The 19,509-nt window shown below is 38.9% G+C and overlaps 1 protein-coding gene across 1 annotated transcript; it reads left to right on the top strand.

The window, feature by feature from the left end:
• Positions 1-11,168: 11,168 nt before the first annotated feature.
• On the top strand, positions 11,169-11,573 carry LOC140173694 (uncharacterized). The gene has a single exon (XM_072198209.1). It carries the CDS (start codon positions 11,169-11,171, stop codon positions 11,571-11,573), a length of 405 nt encoding a protein of 134 aa, XP_072054310.1.
• Positions 11,574-19,509: the final 7,936 nt, after the last annotated feature.

The raw sequence follows: 19,509 nt of genomic DNA, 5'->3' as shown, positions 1-19,509 counted from the left end.
GGAGTATGTACTTGTAAATCATATGCCAAAACAGAGATTTTTAATCCTTATTCACTAGCTTTCTTAAATGATATGAATAAATGTGATGCCTCAGTATCAAACAAAGCAATTAAGATCTTGTTTCCGATTTCACAATTACCTCCAATCAAAGTGTCTGACTTCTCAGCACCATCCGTCGACATGGTAAAAATGCGCCTTTGTTGTTGAGTCCTCCCAGTAGTCAGATTTCTCTTCTTCGGACAAGTCCAAGACATATGCCTGGCTCCACTATAATAGGAGCACAAACCCAAACCAGCTTTGCACGGAGTATACGGATGGTAACCCCCACATCTTTTCCAAGTCAAGTCATTAGGAGAAACCTGTGCTTGCTACCCCTTTTCTCTTCCTTGGTTGTTGTTGTTATTAAACCTCCAAAAGTTTATTTGACCCTGGTGGGGTTGTGGGATGTAGCCACCTCTCTTGAAATTTTGGCCTCTTGGCACAAAATTCCTTCCTTGATCCCTCTTGAAGAATGCTCGATGATCACCCATGTTTAAAGCAGCTTTTCTTATGCAATTCTCAACAACCCTACTTTTATTCACCAATTCATAAAAGATTCTGACTTCCATTGGCTGCATAACACTCAAAATATCACTCCGTAGTCCACTTTCATACTTTATACATTTTCACTCTTTATAGTCCTCCAGACCACCCTGACAAACTTTAGAGAATCAACAAAGCTCCTCAAACTTAGTAGTATACTCTGCTACAGTCATAGAACCTTGCTTCAATTATAGTAACTTAAGCTCTTTCGTTGCTTTGACTGAGTTGGAAAAATACTTCTTATAGAATTCAGATTGGAAGGCATCCCAAGATATCACAGCATTACCTTGTTGCAACAAGTGGTGAGCTCCCTGCCATACTGGTCCTCAGGTACGTGTTGAGTCTGTAGAGCTCTCTCCATAGCCTGAAACCAATTTTTTGCTTCTGTAGGGTTTGTTGTACCCCAGAAAATAGGTAGATTCACCTTCAGGAATGTTGCTAAGGTCATCGGCCCGTTACCTCCATTACAGCCATTCCCATTACCAGCCTACTGGTCTAGTACCTTAGATGTGGCATGCATAACAACAGCCATGTTTTCTAGAATAGTCATAAAATTTACCAGACAATTGTTATCGCTTGTTTTGGATCCTTCATAATCTCTCGGACCTCTTCCTCGACCACGTCCGCATCCACGAGATGTCATTTCATTCTTGTTCATACCAAACAATTAATATCAAGATGATCAGTCTCAATATCTCAAGCCTAGAGCTTCAAAGTCCCAAATGTATGCTCATGAAAAAATATACTACATTTATCAGTAAGATAATCCTAAATATCATATACACATAATCCAAAGTATGATCAGAAGCATAGTCAGTCAGTCCCTCAGGCTCTACGAGAATGAACTGATATGATACCATAATGTAACACCCTACCACACAGAGGTTTATGCTTAAGTTGTAAATTAGGGATGGTGAGGTATTACGACCTCTAAAAGTAAAAACACGTACATAGATATATTTAAAATGATGTTTATCAAGGAGCCTTGAACAAAAGTTGAAAAATATAGAACTTGAAAGTTGCATGACACTCAAATGGGTAAGCGTAGAAAAGACAGATAACAACATATGGAAAGAATAATATATATGCAAATATAGAGTTCTAAAAAAACACATATACCAAGCTCCTGACTCGACCTGCGAAGCAAAGACCAGCCAGAGTACATATATATATAGAAGGGACAAAATACAAGTTTATACAAAGAGGAAAATATATATATATAATATAAAGTCCCCAAAACTCAGATATTCGCTCCTAGAGGGTCTCCAGCACGCTCAGCGAGGTGCCTCACATCTTGCATATGAAAAACAACAGAACATGAAATGAAAATAGGGGTTCTCAGTATGGTAAAGGTGCCCATATAGATAATACATAAGGTCCCAAAAAGCCAGAGGCATTCCAAAACTCCAAGAACTTATACCAAATCCTAGAGTTCTCACTAAATAAAAAATATGATGACTATATCTAAGGATGCTAATCTAACTCTTCATTTTCCATTTTCTTTAAACCTCCAAATCACCAAGTAGAACAACCCTTAGCGTCTCCTCCACCCGCATGAGGAATCTCTCAGAAACAAGCACAAATAAGACAAACAGAGAAAACACAAATATGAGAAGAAGATACAGTAACTATATCAGGTATCAGTTAATTACAGTTAAGCAAATAGGCAAGCCAAAATAAATGCATACTAAAAAAAACATACAAGTGCATATGATGCATGCCTACCCTATGGTCGATGATATCATTTGTCAGTTATACAGTTAACTTGACATGTCCGGTAGCGAACCTTGGACAGTCCCTGTGTACGCGCATCCCTAAGAGTCTATAATAATTCATTTTATAATTTACCATATCATCGGGGGAAATTGATAAACCCATATTTCATGAGTTCTTTTGTGTTTAATTTGAGTGATTTATTCAATCCTTCACCTACTTATTCACATTAATTGCATGATTTAACTTTTCCTTCCTTATTATGTCATATTGTGAAAAACATGTTTCCTAAGCTTTAAAATTAATTGTTTTAATTACCTTTATTTCCATTTGATGCCATGATTAGTGTGTTGAGTAGTCTCATGTTTTCTAAGGCTGAATGACTTAAATGATGAAAAAGGAAACATACAAAAATGGAAGGAGAAGGCAAAATGGAGCTTTAAGTAAACTGGTATCCACGTGATCGCATGGACGACGCGATCGCGAGCCAGAAGCGAAGAAGCAGCGACGCGGCCGCATGACTGACGTGACCGCGCGCCTCAAGTAGAACACCCACGACGCGGACGCGTGACCGACGCGACCGCATGGCAAGAAAAAGCTCCAGACGACGCGACCGCGTGACCCACGCGGACGCGTGACAGAGGCCACTTATCAGAATTCACAGAATACGCCACCGGTGATTTCTGAAGCCCTTTTTAGCCCAAATCCAAGCACAGACATCATAGATTAGAGGTTATAAAGTGGAGAAATGCATCCATTCAGGGAGAGCTCGCCAATTTCTAGTTTTGATGATTTAGATTTAGTTTAGAGAGAGATTCTCTCTCTCTCTTTAGGATTTAGGATTTCTTCTTGTTTTGAGAGTAACTCTGGATCCAGGTTTAATGTTCTTTTGTTTTTAGTTTACTTTTATTTATTTATATGCTTTTAATATTTGAATTGATTTATGAATTATTCCATGTTACAGATCTCTATTTTGAATTAATGATATTTGAAGTATTTTCAGTTAAGATTGTTCTCTTTGATTTAAGTTACTATTGCCTTCCATCTAAGGTCACCTCTATTATTCTAGCAATTTTACTTTTTCCCCTTTTGGTTTTGGTTAAGAAATCAGTAACTCAACAGTTATTAAACTCAACATATTTGATAATCGTTATCTTGCTAATTGAGCTGAACTTAAGTAATCCTAACCTTTTCTTAGAAAATAAATAGGATTCAAAGTTCAATTTAATTAGTCCCTTGACTTTCCTTTGCTTTATTAAAGGTTGACCAAGTGGAGTTTAGATTCAACTTTCCTTATAGTTGAGAGAGATAACTACGTTAGACCTCCAATTTCTCATACCTTGCCCAAAAGTTTGCTTTACAGTATTTATTCATTTTTAATTGCCATTTAAATTATTTGTCATATAACATATTCCCACCTTACTTCCAAAACCCCAATTTACAAACTCATAACCAATAATAAGAACATACCTTCCTCGCAGTTCCTTGAGAAGACGACCCGAGGTTTAATACTCGGTTATCAATTTTAAAAGGGGTTTGTTACTTGTGACAACCAAAACGTTTGTACGAAGGGATTTCTGTCGGTTTAGAGACTATATCTACAACGCGACTGTTTTTATGAAATTCTTTACTGGCAAAAATCCTAACGTCAAAATGGCGCCGTTGCTGGGGAACTGCTAACGTGTGCCTTATTATTGGTTATTGTAAATACTTTTCTTTTGCTTGCTTATTTATTTTTATTCTTATTTTTCCTTTTTACCTTTATTTGCTACTATGAACTCTCACTCCTCTCGCTTTGAGTTTGGTTCTAATATTATTAAAGGAAATAGAAGTTACAGTAGGAATGTGCATTAAGGTCAAACCAATCAAGGATGGATGGAACCAAGAGGATCTAATCAACCTCTTTGGCAACAACACCCTCCAAGATATCCTGGACAAAGACCATTCTACCATGCATACCTAGCTAAAAGACATGGTGGACAACCTTGTAACTACCAACAAGTCCCACCCCGTACATATAGACCGTCCTTTCAACATAACCTCGAACCACCACACTCACAAGCTTCTCTTCACCATTCGCCACCATATGATCCTTCCTTGCCCCAATACCAATCCAATCATTCCTAATCATCACCACTTCCCTTTGTATCATGTCTAAGTCCAGCAAACCGCGAAGCAGAGGATCGCCTCAAAGAAACAGTAATTAAATTTCAAACAACCGTTCAACAACTGGAGCAAGCATTAATTCAATGGGCTTATAGGCACTCAAATATACAAGGATCAACCACAGCTCCATGTGGACAATCTAACGAAGAGCGTAGCATGAAAGAAATACTAGAGACTGCAGTGGACAAGACAGAGAACGAATTTGTACTAGAACAATTAGAAGAAGCTGTCATTGTTCAAAAAGAAGAGTTGGTTGAAGATCTAGGAGATGCTGAACTTCCATGGGAATCAAGAGTTGAGGAGAACCCCGTCAAGGACATCACAGTTGATGCTAAGGAGGATAAAGTACAATCTCCAAAGCAAGTCGTTTATGAGGAATCAGACAGAATAATCCAGGAAGCAATTTCCCTTGATGATGATAGTCACAAGTCTAGTTCTCTTAGTGATGAACTTGCATCCGCAAGTGAATTCTCTGAGATCGAAATCTTCCCCAAGTGAATATGAAGATGATGCGGAGGTAGATTTCTCTCAACCTCCAATCTATGACTCAAGTGATGAGGAAGACACAGAAGACTTTGACCAGGATACAGATACAATTGAAGATCCTTGCAAGGAAGTGGAGGAATTCACAGAACAGCACAAGGAAACTGAACTTACAGAACCACCAAAAACACCTATCCCAAGGCCATTACCACCTAATACAAGTTTCAAGTGGGTACAATCCTTAACTTTTAACTGCATTTTTTCACTTGAATATGGTTTACTTGAAACAGATGGCCAGTTTAGAGCTCTCTGCGGCTTTAAGAGTAAGAGGGAAATGGCTCGTACTCAGAGCTGGTGCAAAAGGTTTAATAAGGTTCCACGCTTCACCTCGAAGTACACGGATTGGTATCATGCTCAATTGCATGGATCACAGAGGACGTTTGGTCACCATGGTGAGATTCTACCTATTAACCCGCCCGAATGGAAACGTGTAGATCAAAATGGAGGCGGATTTAAAAGCAAGGCTCGGAATCATGGACTCTATCCTGAAATTTGTCATCCCGGGAGCCTGAAAATCTGCTTGAAGCTGCTCAGAAGCTTCACATGCCTAGTTTGGGACCCCGGAGGCTATTGGCATTCCAAGCATTGGTGGAGATTTTTGGACGAATTTAAACATAAACCGCCATAGCAGGAAGCTCTTCCAATGTCCAACTTAAGGACTTTAAGTAAAAGTGCTAGGTGGGAGACAACCCACCATGGTATGGTCGCTTCTTTTTCAATTTATTTCTTGTTTATTGTTTTCATTTTTCCTTTTTCATCTTAACATTAACCTGGAATCATGCATAGCATTCATGTTAATCATTGCATCCTACATTTTTCAGTTAAAAAAAAAAGGGTGCACGACGCGACCGCATGCCCCATGCGATCGCGTCGAATCGCGAAAAATACCACCCATGCGACCGCGTGATGCACGCAGCCGCGTGATATACATATCGGCGTAAGGATCCAACGAACAGAAAGTTGTGCTGGAATCGTACAGCCCTTGTGCGATTCGCACAAATTGGCCCACGCGATCGCATGCACTATGCGATCGCGTCACTTACCCAAACCGAATCCCACGCGACCGCGTGAGCGACGCAATCGCGTCGCATGGATTGCCCATCACCCCAAAAGTAGACAGAGGGTTGCGCTGAAACGGCGCTGGAGTCGTGCGTTTAGCACGAATTTCAGTGACGCGATCGCGTCACCCCTCTTTTTCCCCTCTCATGCGATCGCGCTCCCCACGCGATTGCGTCCCTCTCATTTTTCACCCTAACCACGCGACCGCGTGCCCCACGCGGCCGCATGGATCCGAAAATATAACTCCCCCAGCCACGCGAACCATATCATTCACGCAGCCCCCAACCCTCAACCATCCTCCCCTTCTCTGCCTCATCTCCCTCCAACAACCACCCACCACCTCCCAGCTGCCACCGCCCTATCACCCAGATGCCGCCGCCGACCCGCCACACTGCACCTCCACCCGCATCTAAGCCGATATACCGCCTCGTGCACCGCCTATTCCGCCAGCTCGATCAGATGGAGCGCCGTAACAAGCGCCGGTATGAGAGACTGGAGCGTCGCAGCAGGCGACGTTATTCGCATCTGAAGCTGATGATCAGACAGGGCGCCGACATCCCCTCCGAGCCCGACACACCATCAGAGCTATCAGAGGAGGAGGAGGATGAGCACGAGGAGGAGCCTCACCCCCAGGCGGAGACTCATTAGCAGGCAGGTGCAGACCAGCCTGCACCACACTAGGTGGTCCCACATCAACTTGAGACTGTAGACCCGGAGATCCCGATCCAGTCCGTCCCTCCTCTACAGCAGCCAGACTCTCAGCCCACCACCACCACAGAGACCCCAGCTACCATCCCTACCAGTGATGACACTCCTTCACACCCGGCTTGATTGAGCATCGGGGACAATGCTTCATTTTAAGTGTGGGGAGGTCGCCATCTCTGGCTTTTATCTTGGTGAACCACTACATACTTTTCTTTTATTTTGGATACTTTTCTGTATTTTTCTCTTTTTTTTCTTTTATTTGTTATTTTCTGAGTACTTATACATTGCTACTTGTGTATTGTTACTCTATTTTCTGCATTTTGCATTTTTAGTTCATATTTTAAGTTATTTAGTTTATTAGTTTAGTTGCAATTCTAACTTATTAGTGGATCAATTAGTATAGTTTACCCTTTTGACATAAGATAGCTTAATTATAGCTTAGTTTAAATTGACAAAAATAATAAAGAGTAAGCTAGGAACTTGAACATAATAAATTTAGATCCATAAAACCTTGTATATATAGCATTACATGATGTAGTTAAACTGACAACATTTTATCAAGGAGAAACATTAAAATTTCAAAGGCTACCCTAAATTACTTTTTAAGAGAATAATGAGAATTTTTAAACCTGCATGACATACATAAGTGATAAATGATTTTTCAGCTAGAGAACACATAGCCTGTGAGTTTTGAGCTTAACTGTATGGTTACATTCAAACCATAATTTTTATTCCTCTGTGTTCCAACCTTCTTTCTTATTCTGGTGTTCTTTACTTTGTTTTAGTCTATATGTCCGATTGTAGAATATAGGTACATCCCAAAATAATGATTGAGGCCATTATTTGATTTTAGCTCACTTACCCCAGATTATCCTACCTTTTACATCACCTTTGTTAGCCCCCTTGAGCCTTTTAAAACCTCTTTATTCTATTTAGCCAAATTACTAGCCTTAAGCAGAAAAACAAAAGAAAATTCCATGTGAATCCTTGGTTAGCTTAAGATAGAAAATTATTAATAGTGTAAAATGTGGGAAACCTTATGGGAACATAGTTGATAAAAACAAAAGGTAGAAAAATTAGAAAGAATAAAGCAACTTAAAAATTTTGGGAAGCATGCTCATGAAAATTCAAATTAATTAAAATTACTATGTGTATTAAAAAAAAGGGTTATTTTTCAAGCATGTAAATAAGGGGATACAAAAAGAACTCCCCAATGCAAAATAAAAATAAATGCACATGGGATAAAAATAAGAACTGAAACATGAGCATGTCACATCAAAAGTGAGAAAATAGGGAGAATAGGTAAAGAAGCATTATTTTACTAAATATGTATGTTAGGTGAGATCTTAGTCTAATTAAGGATTCACTTATTAGCTCACTTAGCCTTATACATATATCCTTACCTTTACCTTGACCCCATTACAACCTTGATTAAAGACCTCATGAGTTTTGGTATGACTATGTTCTATAATTGTTGATTGGTTAGACGAAAAACAAAGTTATAGAAGGGAAGAATAGAAAGAAGAATAGAGTGATTAACCCAATAAACACTGAGTGATTAGAGAGTAAACACAAAATCCAGTAAGGGTTCAATAGCTTATTAACATTTATCTCTATTCAAATTAATAATTGTCTTGCAAGTTTAATGTTTTCTTTCTCATCTCACTTGCGTTATTATTTGAGGGTTAGCTATATATGTATATATAACTCCTTGAGAATGCGAAATAATTTAACTACATGTAGGCTTTATATATGAGTGGATAAATTAGAATTGCATGACTCATTAGGTAGATGCATTTAGAATAGGTTGCATTTCATAACATTCCATCACTTTAACCTTAATTATTTACCTTGGATTTAGCATGAGGACATGCTAGTGTTTAAATGTGGGGAGGTTGATAAACCCATATTTCATGAGTTCTTTTGTGCTTAATTTGAGTGATTTATTCAATCCTTCACCTACTTATTCACATTAATTGCATGATTTTACTTTCCCTTCCTTATTATGTCATATTGTGAAAAACATGTTTCCCAAGCTAAATAATTGTTTTAATTACCTTTATTTCCATTCAATGCCATGATTAGTGTGTTGAGTAGTCTCAGGTTTTCTAAGGCTGAATGACTTAAAGGATGAAAAAGGAAACATACAAAAATGGAAGGAGAAGGCAAAATGGAGCTTTAAGGAAACTGGTATCCACGCGATCGCATGGACGACGCGATCGCGTGCTAGAAGCGAAGAAGCAGCGACACGGCCGCATGACTGACGCGACCGCGCGCCTCAAGTAGAACACCCACGATGCGGACGCGTGACCGACGCGACCGCAGGGCAAGGAAAAGCTCCAGACGACGCGACCACATGACCCACGCGGACGCGTGACAGAGGCCACTTATCAGAATTCACAGAATACGCCCCCAGCAATTTCTGAAGCCCTTTTTGGCCCAGATCCAAGCACAGACATCATAGATTAGAGGTTATAAAGTGGAGGAATGCATCCATTCAGGGAGAGCTCGCCAATTTCTAGTTTTCATGATTTAGATTTAGTTTAGAGAGAGATTCTCTCTCTCTCTTTAGGATTTAGGATTTCTTCTTGTTTTGAGAGTAACTCTGGATCCAGGTTTAATGTTCTTTTATTTTCAGTTTACTTTTATTTATTTATTTGCTTTTAATATTTGAATTGATTTATGAATTATTCCATGTTACAGATCTCTATTTTGAATTAATGATATTTGAAGTATTTTCAGTTAAGATTGTTCTCTTTGATTTAAGTTACTATTGCCTTCCATCTAAGGTCACCTCTATTATTCTAGCAATTTTACTTTTTCCCCTTTTAGTTTTGGTTAAGAAATCAGTAACTCAACAGTTATTAAACTCAACATATTTGATAATCGTTATCTAGCTAATTGAGCTGAACTTAAGTAATCCCAACCTTTTCTTAGAAAATAAATAGGATTCAAAGTTCAATTTAATTAGTCCCTTGACTTTCCTTTGCTTTAGTAAAGGTTGACCAAGTGGAGTTTAGATTCAACTTTCCTTATAGTTGAGAGAGATAACTACGTTGGACCTCCAATTTCTCATACCTTGCCCAAAAGTTTGCTTTACAGTATTTATTCATTTTTAATTGCCATTTAAATTATTTGTCATATAACATATTCCTACCTTACTTCCAAAACCCCAATTTACAAACTCAATAAGAACATACCTTCCTCGCAGTTCCTTGAGAAGACGACCTGAGGTTTAATACTCGGTTATCCATTTTAAAAGGGGTTTGTTACTTCTGACAACCAAAACGTTTGTACGAAGGGATTTCTGTCGGTATAGAGACTATATCTACAACGCGACTGTTTTTATGAAATTCTTTACTGGCAAAAATCCTAACGTCAGAAATCTAGAGAGCTAAAGTGTCCGGTCATATCTTGCAGCAGAGGGTCAACAGAATATCGAGTCTCAACCTAGAGTAAGTGGGGGCAAGCCACTGTATCTACCCAGGAAAACGCGTATCTCAGATAATATAATGCATATGCCGTATGGATCTTTCAGTCACAATTCATTAATATCATTGTTACCCTTATTCATATCTCATCCAACATTATCCAAACATCATTAATTCAATTATTCACTTTACAAAATTCTCCGTCAATATCAAACTAACTCCCCCAATAGGTTTGCTCTTCTTCTGAAACCTAACACTAGCTATCAGACCTTAAGCATGGACTATAGAGGTTTGGAGAGCTAGAGGAATGGTTAAAGACTAAAAAATACCATTTTGGCAAAATAGGGTGGTCATGCGTACGTATACCACCGGCGTACGAGAATTTCAAAATTTACAGTGCCGCGTATGCCAGATAATGTCTGCATACGCGAGCTCGTGAGGCAAGGAGCAATCCCCGCGTCACGTGGCACTGCCGTGTACATGAGATCTTGTCCGCGTATGCAAGATATCTGGGCAGAGCCCAATACTCATCTCGTGTCTGAGTCGGAACCAGAACACCACCATGACAACCTGACGCTAGCATTACCTCCACGTTGATAAAGAACGAATGCACCCTATGGGGAAGAAACATCGAGAAACCCTCTACCTCAGTAGATCTATTTAGAGGTCCACCCGCCTGAACACGAAGAACCTCTCCATCCAATGAAAATATTGGGATTAGTTCACGGCCATCATGGACGGTTAGAATAACTCGAGCTAAAAACTAAACGACAATGAGCAGCAGAATGGGAATTGTGAAGGGAGGTACAACAGCGAAAAGAGTTGGAGGAAACGTTCTTATGGTAAGAGGCCAACCTCCGAAGATGGAGCAATCAAGTAGATCGGAAGGAAACTCCTCTAGGAGAAGAAGATCTATTTGTTGAAGAGATCATATGAGCTAGAGTTCCCAGAAATTTCAAAACTTCCGAAATGGGTCTCTATGACAGAATGACTGATCCAAGACACCACCTCAGTAATTTGAAGAGTCAGCAGTACCTAGATAATGCCTCTTATTCGACTTGTTACAAAGCCTTCCCGACAACTTTTCCTAAAGTTGCATTGAAGTGGTTTGATAACTTTCTTCCTAAGTCAGTAACTTGCTTTGATGACCTAGCAATGAAATTCCTTACCAGATTTTCAATTCAGAATGACAAAGTGAAGCATGCTCCAAGCTTGTTAGGAGTCAAACAGGAAGTCAAAGAGGCACTCCAAGATTATATGGAGAGATTCAGCAAAGCCTGCGTGAAAGTACAAAATTTGCCTACTGAAGCAGTGATAATGGGAATAGTTAATGGCCTTAAAGAAGGGTCGTTCTCTCAATCCATATCCAAGTGACACCCAACTTCCTTGTACAAGTACAAGAGCGGGCAGAAAAATATATCAACATGGAGAAAAATTTCCAACTTAGAGAACCTCCATTGAGGCCCAACCTGTCCTACCCAACTTAGGAAAAAGGAGAAAGAAACTAAGAAAAAGGAGGAGTACAACTCGAGAAAACCTCGAAGGTATCATAATTACACCCACTCTGAGTTTCTCTTGCGGATGTCTACAGGGAGATATGCCATACTGAGAAACTTCCTCCTCATCGCCCAATTAAACTTAAAAAGTTAAAAAGACAGGAAGTTGGACAGAATACTATGAGTACCACAAGCTTTATGGCCATTCTACCAATGATTGTTATGATTTAAATAATGTCATAGAAAAGTTGGCAAGAGAAGGTCGGCTGGACAGATAGTTAGCTGAGAGGTCGGACGACCAAAGGAAAAGGAAGAGAGATAAAGACGGGGGTTGGCAAACGCCCTCCACAAACTTTTGAACGAAACATACATATAATTAATGGAGGGTTTTCTAGAGGAGAAGTCTCAAAATCCTCACAAAAAAGGCATTTAAAGAGGTATACCAAGTCGGGAAAGGTAATCGAATTTCCGATTTACCAACTGTCTCGTTCACCAAAAAAATGCTCAAGGAGTGACACCTAGGCATGACGACCCATTAGTAATAACAATAATCATTGCCAATATAAATCTCTATAGAACTCTGGTAGATCAAGGAAGTTTGGCAGACATATTGTTTAAGCCTACTTTTGACAAACTCGGGTTAAAAGAAAAGGATCTGAGGGCATACCTAAACAACCTCTTCGGGCTGGGGGACACGCTGATCCAACCTCTTGGATTTATCTTCCTATACACCATTTTGGAAAGGGCACAAAGTCAAGGACATTAAGCATTGACTATATTGTGGTCGACGTCATGTCAGTATGTAATGCCCTAATAGGTCGAACCACTTTAAACCGACTAGCAGTAGTTGTCTCTACACCTTATTTGTGCATGAATTTTTTAACTGGAGAAGGAATTGCCATCATAAAGGGAGATCAAAAGTTGGAAAGTGTTACAATGAAAGCCTTAATCTAAAAGGCAGCCTAGGCGAAAAAGAAGTCAACACTATCAAAATCGGTGGTGTTCAAACTCAGGAAGAGCTACGCCCCAACCTGGAAGAAAGGTAGAAGAAGTGAAAATCAGAGATCATGATGAAAAGACAACGAACATAGGGGCTAACCTAGAAAGAGGCTTGAAATCACAGCTTGTTGACCTCCTACGAAGAAACTCTGACCTGTTTTCTTGGAAAGCCTTTGACATGGCTGGTATAGATCCCGACCTGATGTCTCATAAACTCGCAATTTACCCAAGTTCCAGATGTATTCAACAAAAACTTTGAAAACTCGGGCCCAAAAAGACACAGGTCATGAAAGAACAGGTTCAAGGATTATTGGAAGTTGGATTCAAAAGAGAAGTAAATTATCCAGTGTGGTTGGCTAATGTGGTTCTAGTAAAGATGCCGAATAGAAAGTGGATAATATGTGTTGACTATACCACCTCAATAAGGCTTGTTCCGAAGATCCATACCCCCTCCCGAGCATCAACGCTCTGGTTGACTCAGCCTCAGGTTATCGGTATTTATCCTTCATGGACGCATACTCAGGATATAATCAAATCCTAATGTATAAGTCGGATCAAGAAAAGACTTCTTTCATCACTCCCAAGGCTAACTACTGTTATGTAGTAATGCCTTCTGGATTAAATAATGCCGAAGCCACATACCAGCGATTAATGAATAAGGTCTATTTCCCCCCCCCCCACTTAGGAAAAACTCATGGAAGTACATGTGGACGTGATGCGTGAGCATCTTGTACCTATTTTTTCCTTATTTTCTAGTCAATTTTAATTAGAATTTATTAAGTTTTATATTATTTTAGTGGAAAAATCTCTTTGGATGCTACTTTGAGTATTTTAGTGTTTTTATGTATTTTAGCTGAAATTCGGAGCAATTTGGAAGAGTTTTGAGCAAATGGAGAAGATTTGGAATTGAAAGCCTACCAATGTAGCATTATCAAGTGGATTTAGCTTTTATTAGTTGTCTTATTTTTTATTTCTATAATTTTTATTTACAAACAATATCTTTTAGTTTTTGGATTTATTATTTTATTTTATTTTCAAATCAAATTAGGTTAGATATAAAAGAAAAAAGATTCACCTTTTAGAGGATCTTTTCTCACTCCCACACATTCATACTTTTCAGAATCCTTGTTTTCTCTGTAAGTCATGAGCCACTAAACCTTATTGGTTAAAGTTAGGAGCTCTATTTATTTCTATGGATTAAGACTATTGCTTTTCTATTTTAATTAATGTATTGATTCAGTTTCAAGGATTACTTTCGTTCTTCATTTTATGAATCTGGGTGGAACGGGAGTGTGACCCATATGCTAGATGCGTTCTTGTGACCCTCGGGAGAGGTCTTTCACCTGAACACATCTTGAAAGTGAATTCCTCCTAAATTGCTAATTACTTGAAGTAATCTGGATACGTGACATATAATCCGTTTAGCTTTGTGTAATTAGGGTTTTTGTGGCCATAAAATAGATTTGAACTTAATCCTCTAATCGGAATCAAGTGACCAAGGGATTGGCGGTTGATGAGGGTTAGAGGAGACTAAATCACTAAGGGATTAGGGTTTAGTCAATTATAGTTTGCCATGAAATGAATCTTTCATGATTAAAGTAGTTAGTAAGAAAACTTAATCCGAAAAAGTAAACATCTCCGATACCTTAACTGCTTTCCCTCACTGATTTCTCACGAATTCTCTTGTTTGCTTCCTTTACTCTTGAATTACTGTTTAATGTGATTTCAAACCACCAAACCAACTTTTATGTCTGCCTAACTAAACCAATCAGTCGACCATTGTTGCTTAGTCCATCAGTCCTCGTGGGATTGACCCTCACTTACCTGAGGTATTACTTGGACGACCCGGTACACTTGCCAGTTCTGTTGTGGATATTCCAAAAATCCGCCACTAGGAGATATGCTCGTCAAAACCAAGGATGACTTAGCTTTCTTATCCGACCTTTACGAGGTATTGGTGAGTCCATATTTGACGATATATTTTAGTTTGAATTAGATGGATTTCATCATATGAACTCACACTTATTCACTAAAATAGCATGCTTTTGAGATTTCTTCCTAAATTGTGCTTGAAAGTGAAAACATGCTCTTTTGTGCTTAATTTAATCAATTTTATTCACTTTAATCCCATTTGGTGCCTTGATGTATTTGTTGAGTGATTTCAGGTTTCCAAAGCAAGTATGGGTTGAAGAAGTGAGGAAAAGAGCATGCAAAAGGGAAGAATTCAAGAAATGAAGGATTTGGAAAGCTGCCAACCCTGACCTCTCTTTACTAAATGGATCATAACTTGAGCTCCAGAGGTCCAAATGAGGCGGTTTCAACGGCATTGGAAAGCGAACATCTGGGGCTTCAAAATGATATGCAATTTCCTATAGTGGATATAAGGCTAAGTGTGCGTACGCACAGGTACTTGTGCATACGCACATGTCAACTTTCAGCCAAGTGTGCAGACGCACACATGTGTGCATTCGCACAGGTCCCTGCACGTGACCTCGTTAATTGCAACTCGCTGGCAGCGATTTCTGGGCCCCCAAAACCCAATCCAACTCATTTTTTGAAGCTATTTAAGGCCAAAGTGAAGAGGAATGAAGGGGAAAATTAGGGTTAGCTTTTATGATGTTTTCTCTTAGTTTCTAGAGAGAGAAGCTCCCCCCTCTCTCTAGAACTAAAGTTTTCTTAGTTAATTTCCTTTTAATTTAAGCTTTTAATTCTTGTTCTAGTTTAGTTTCATTTATGTTTCCATGCTTTCTTGTCTTTATCTTCTTCATCTCTTTTGTTATTTTCTCTTTTATGTCAATTTTCATGTTACGAGCACTCTTGTTATTTTAATTTTAATTAATACAATTTATACTTCCATGTCATTTATTGCTTTCTTTGGTTGTTGTTATGATTTTCTTGCTTTTTGTATTTTAGATTTTATTTTTAATGCAATTTAATGTTATTTTATTCTCATGCACGCCAAGTGTTTGATAAAATGCTTGGCTTAATCTTTACTTAGTTTTTCTCCACTCTTGCCTTGAAATTATTAGTTTTGGTGATCCTTGAGTCATTGATGTCCATTCTTGTTTGATAAATTAGAGTAGTTAGTTGATTTGGTCTCTCTTGACTCTATGTGACCCCTTAGTGTTGACATAGGACTTAGGGATTGGAATTAACTATGCCTGTTTGACTTATCTTCGATGTAAAATTGACTAAGTAGGATTAACTCTTTATAATCATCATGTGTTTGTGGTAAATGTCTAGGATAGGTAACCTTAGCTCTCAATTATTTGCCAAGAGGTTTACTTGGATTTGAAGTTTCCTTTCCTTGCATTTTATTGCTTTTGACTTTTATTGCTTTGATGTTTAATTTCTTGTATGTTTAGTTTTCACACTCTTGGTTGAGAAATTGGGTGTTTGGGTGGAATTGAGTTGTAGATGTCCATTCCACATTGTGTGAGAATAGTTAATTGGTTTGGATTCCATTGACGCTAGTCTTTCACTAAGTAATTAGTGAGTTGACTAGGACTTATGGATTGAGATCAATTACACTCTTTTGACTAATTCTCAAGGAAGATTGACTAGTTTGGATTGATTCCACACAATTGCCATGTTTGTGGTCCACAACTAGGTTGGGAAACCTAATCTCCCCAATTCTTGCCAAGAGTTGCCATTTACATTCCTTGTATGTTTGTTTGCTTCCTTGCTATTTACATTTCTTGCTTTCTTACTTTCCCAATTCCCCATGCTCTCTCTCATAGCCAATAAATATACATTTCATTGTAACTTCTAGGGAGAACGACCCGAGGTTGAAGTACTCTCGATCTCAGTTATTATAATTTGAATTTAAAATATTTGATTTGAGCATTACTTGTTGGCTTGGAACTATACTTATAACGTCAATCTTATTTTGAGATAAAATTCCTAGCCGAGGATTTCATTCTACATCAAGTATTCTCCACAATAAGGAAGCATGGGATGAGGCTAAACTCCTCAAAATGTACCTTTACAGTAGAGACTAGAAAGTTCTTAGGTTTCATGCTCACGCAAAGAGGCATAGAGGCCAACTCAGACAAGTACACATCTTTACTAGAGATCAAGAGCTCGACTTGCCTAAAAAAAGTTCAACAACTAAATGGAATGGTGGCAGCACTATCCAGGTTCTTAGCAAGATCAGCACTGAAGTTTCTACCATTATACTCAATACTAAAGAAGGGGAGTCAATTTGAGTGGACCTAGGAATGTGAAAGCCTTTCAAGGTTTTAAATCATTTCTGGGCCAACCCCCTATACTCACCGACCTATTGCGAGAGAAGAGCTCGTTCTCTATTTGGTAGTGGCAAGCCGAGCTATCGCCTCTGCCCGAATCCGAGAAAATGAGAACGGACAACGACCTATCTACTTTGTCAGTAAATCTTTACAAGGAGCAGAGTTAAACTATCAAAAGATAGAAAAGTTGCCATACGCTCTTATTCTGACCTCCTGAAGGCTCCGACCTTACTTCTAAGCTCACACTATAAAGGTCCGAACTAATCAATCCATGAAGCACATTTTACAGAAAATGGACCTAGCAGGAAGAATGCTACAATGGGCTATGAAACTGTCCGAGTTCAATTTGAAATATGAAGCTCGAACAGCAATCAAGTCCTAGTACCTCACCAACTTTGTAGCCGAATACACTAAAAGTCGTGGAAGTTCGACAACATTGAGCTTATGTGTAGATGAATCATCCAATAAAGCCGGCAGTAGAGTAGGTGTCTTCTTGAAAAGTGAGCATGGAACTTGGATAGAACTCTCACTAAGGTTCGAATTTTCTGCTTCTAATAACCAAGCAGAATATGAAGCCTTGTTTGCTGGTTTGATACTAGATAAAGAAGTGGGGGCCGAAAGGTTGATTATGTTTAGTGACTCCCAGTGGTAACTTCACAAGTTAATGACACTTATCAAGCTAAAGATCCCAACATGAAGAGATCTTATATGAAGCACGAGAACAAGTAGCACAGTTCTTGGAGAAAGAGGTACGACAACATAACTCGAGAATCAAATGCCCGAGCAGATGCCCTCTCGAAGCTAGCCAGCACCCATTTAGGGGGCAACAATAGAAGTCTCATCCAGGAAACTCTCCACGCACCATCAGTATCAAAGGGAGATGAAAACTCAAACGTAATGGCTATATCCAACCAAAATTTAGGATGGATCACTCCCATAGTCAACTATCATAAATTTGATGTTATTCCTAAGATAAAAAGAGGCTCGAAGACTCATAAAGAAAGCACAAAACTATACCTTGGTCTACAATATTTTATACAAAAGAGGGGGTATTAACACCTCTCCTAAGTGCTTCCCGACCTCTAATACGAAGGAGGTCCTAAAGGAAGTACATAATGACATATGTAAAAATCACTTGGGAGCCCGATCACTAGCCAAGAAGGTGATCCGAGTCGGCTTCTTTTGGCCAACCTTGCAAAGAGAAGCGGCTGAGTTCATCAAAAGGTGCCCACCTTGCCAGAAGCATGTCAACTTTTATGTTGCACCTCCAAAGAGCTTATCAGCGTTACCTCATCATGGCCATTTATGAAATGGGGTCTCGATCTCCTCGGAATATTCTCTCAAGCTCCAGGACATGTAAAATACCTCATAGTAAGGATTGATTATTTTACAAAGTGGATTGAGGCAGAACCATTTGCAACCATTACGGCCCAGTGAAGTTGGAAGTTCCTCTATAAGAATATTATCACAAGGTTTAGAGTTTTCCACTCTATCACCACGGACAATGGAACTCAATTTACGGACTCGATCTTCAGGAACTTGGTGGCCGGCCTCAAGATAAAGCACCAATTCACATCGATAGAACACCTTCAAGCCAATGAACAAGCTGAAGCTATAACAAAGTCATATTGGTTGGGTTGAAGCACTAACTACAAGACGCAAAGAGAGCTTGGGAAGAGGAACTTTCATGAGTCTTATGGGCATATCAGACAACTCCTCACTCTAGAACAGGGGAGTCACCTTTTCGACTTGCTTATGGGATGAATGCCATTATTTGTGTAGAGATAGCTGAAGAATCCCCAAGGGTTATCTTCTACAATGAAGGGGTTAATACCCAAGCATAAAAGGAAGAGCTCAACCTCCTCCTAAAAGTTCGAGAATAAGCTCAGATCAAGGAGGAAGCACTAAAGCAAAGAATGACTCTAAGGTACAATAAGAAGGTAATCAAAAGAAGCTCCACTATAATGACCTTATACTGATCAGAAATGACATTGGGGAAATGTTAGGAAAATGTTACTACAAAGTGTCCAACTTACAAGGGAAGGAACTCCCGAGGTCGTGGCACGAGTGTAACTTGAAGAAATACTACAGTTAGGTAGCGCACCTTGTTCTTTAGTATACACTTTTTTCCGAATTCATGATTTTTTTTTTCCGAGAAGGGTTTTTTCTAAAGCGGGTTTTAACGAGGCACCATAACAACGGCTAAGGGTAGTAAAAAAATCCTTAGTGGCAAATTTATGTAAAGGTATTTCTCATTTATCAATGATGAATCCTCTTATTTCTTAAAAGTTTCCTACAAAAACGTATTAATTTAAGCTCGACAAACCACGAAAATCATTGTCCGACCTAGAATGGTCTGCAAGATGAAGCAACGAGGTACAAATTAATGTAAAAAGTTATATAAGTAGTTTGTAAAACCGACCTCAAAAGTAAAGCGGAACAAAAAACGAAATGTAAAAGTAACTTGGCAAAGTACGATTAACCTGAAGTCAGAACTTACAAAAGGAAACGTAATATTCTTTACCGATCTTCATTTTTAACTTAGCAAAGAAACAACATTAAAAGTTG

This window comes from Arachis hypogaea, chromosome 6, assembly GCF_003086295.3.
Source record: "Arachis hypogaea cultivar Tifrunner chromosome 6, arahy.Tifrunner.gnm2.J5K5, whole genome shotgun sequence".
In the NCBI taxonomy this organism is placed as follows: Eukaryota; Viridiplantae; Streptophyta; class Magnoliopsida; order Fabales; family Fabaceae; genus Arachis; species Arachis hypogaea.
Note: the sequence above shows the minus strand (reverse complement) of the source record. Positions and strands in the feature narration are given on the sequence as shown.

Coding starts and splice junctions, on each gene's coding strand:
- LOC140173694 (XM_072198209.1), top strand. CDS start 11,169: ATGGGTCTCTATGACAGAATGACTGATCCAAGACACCACCTCAGTAAT.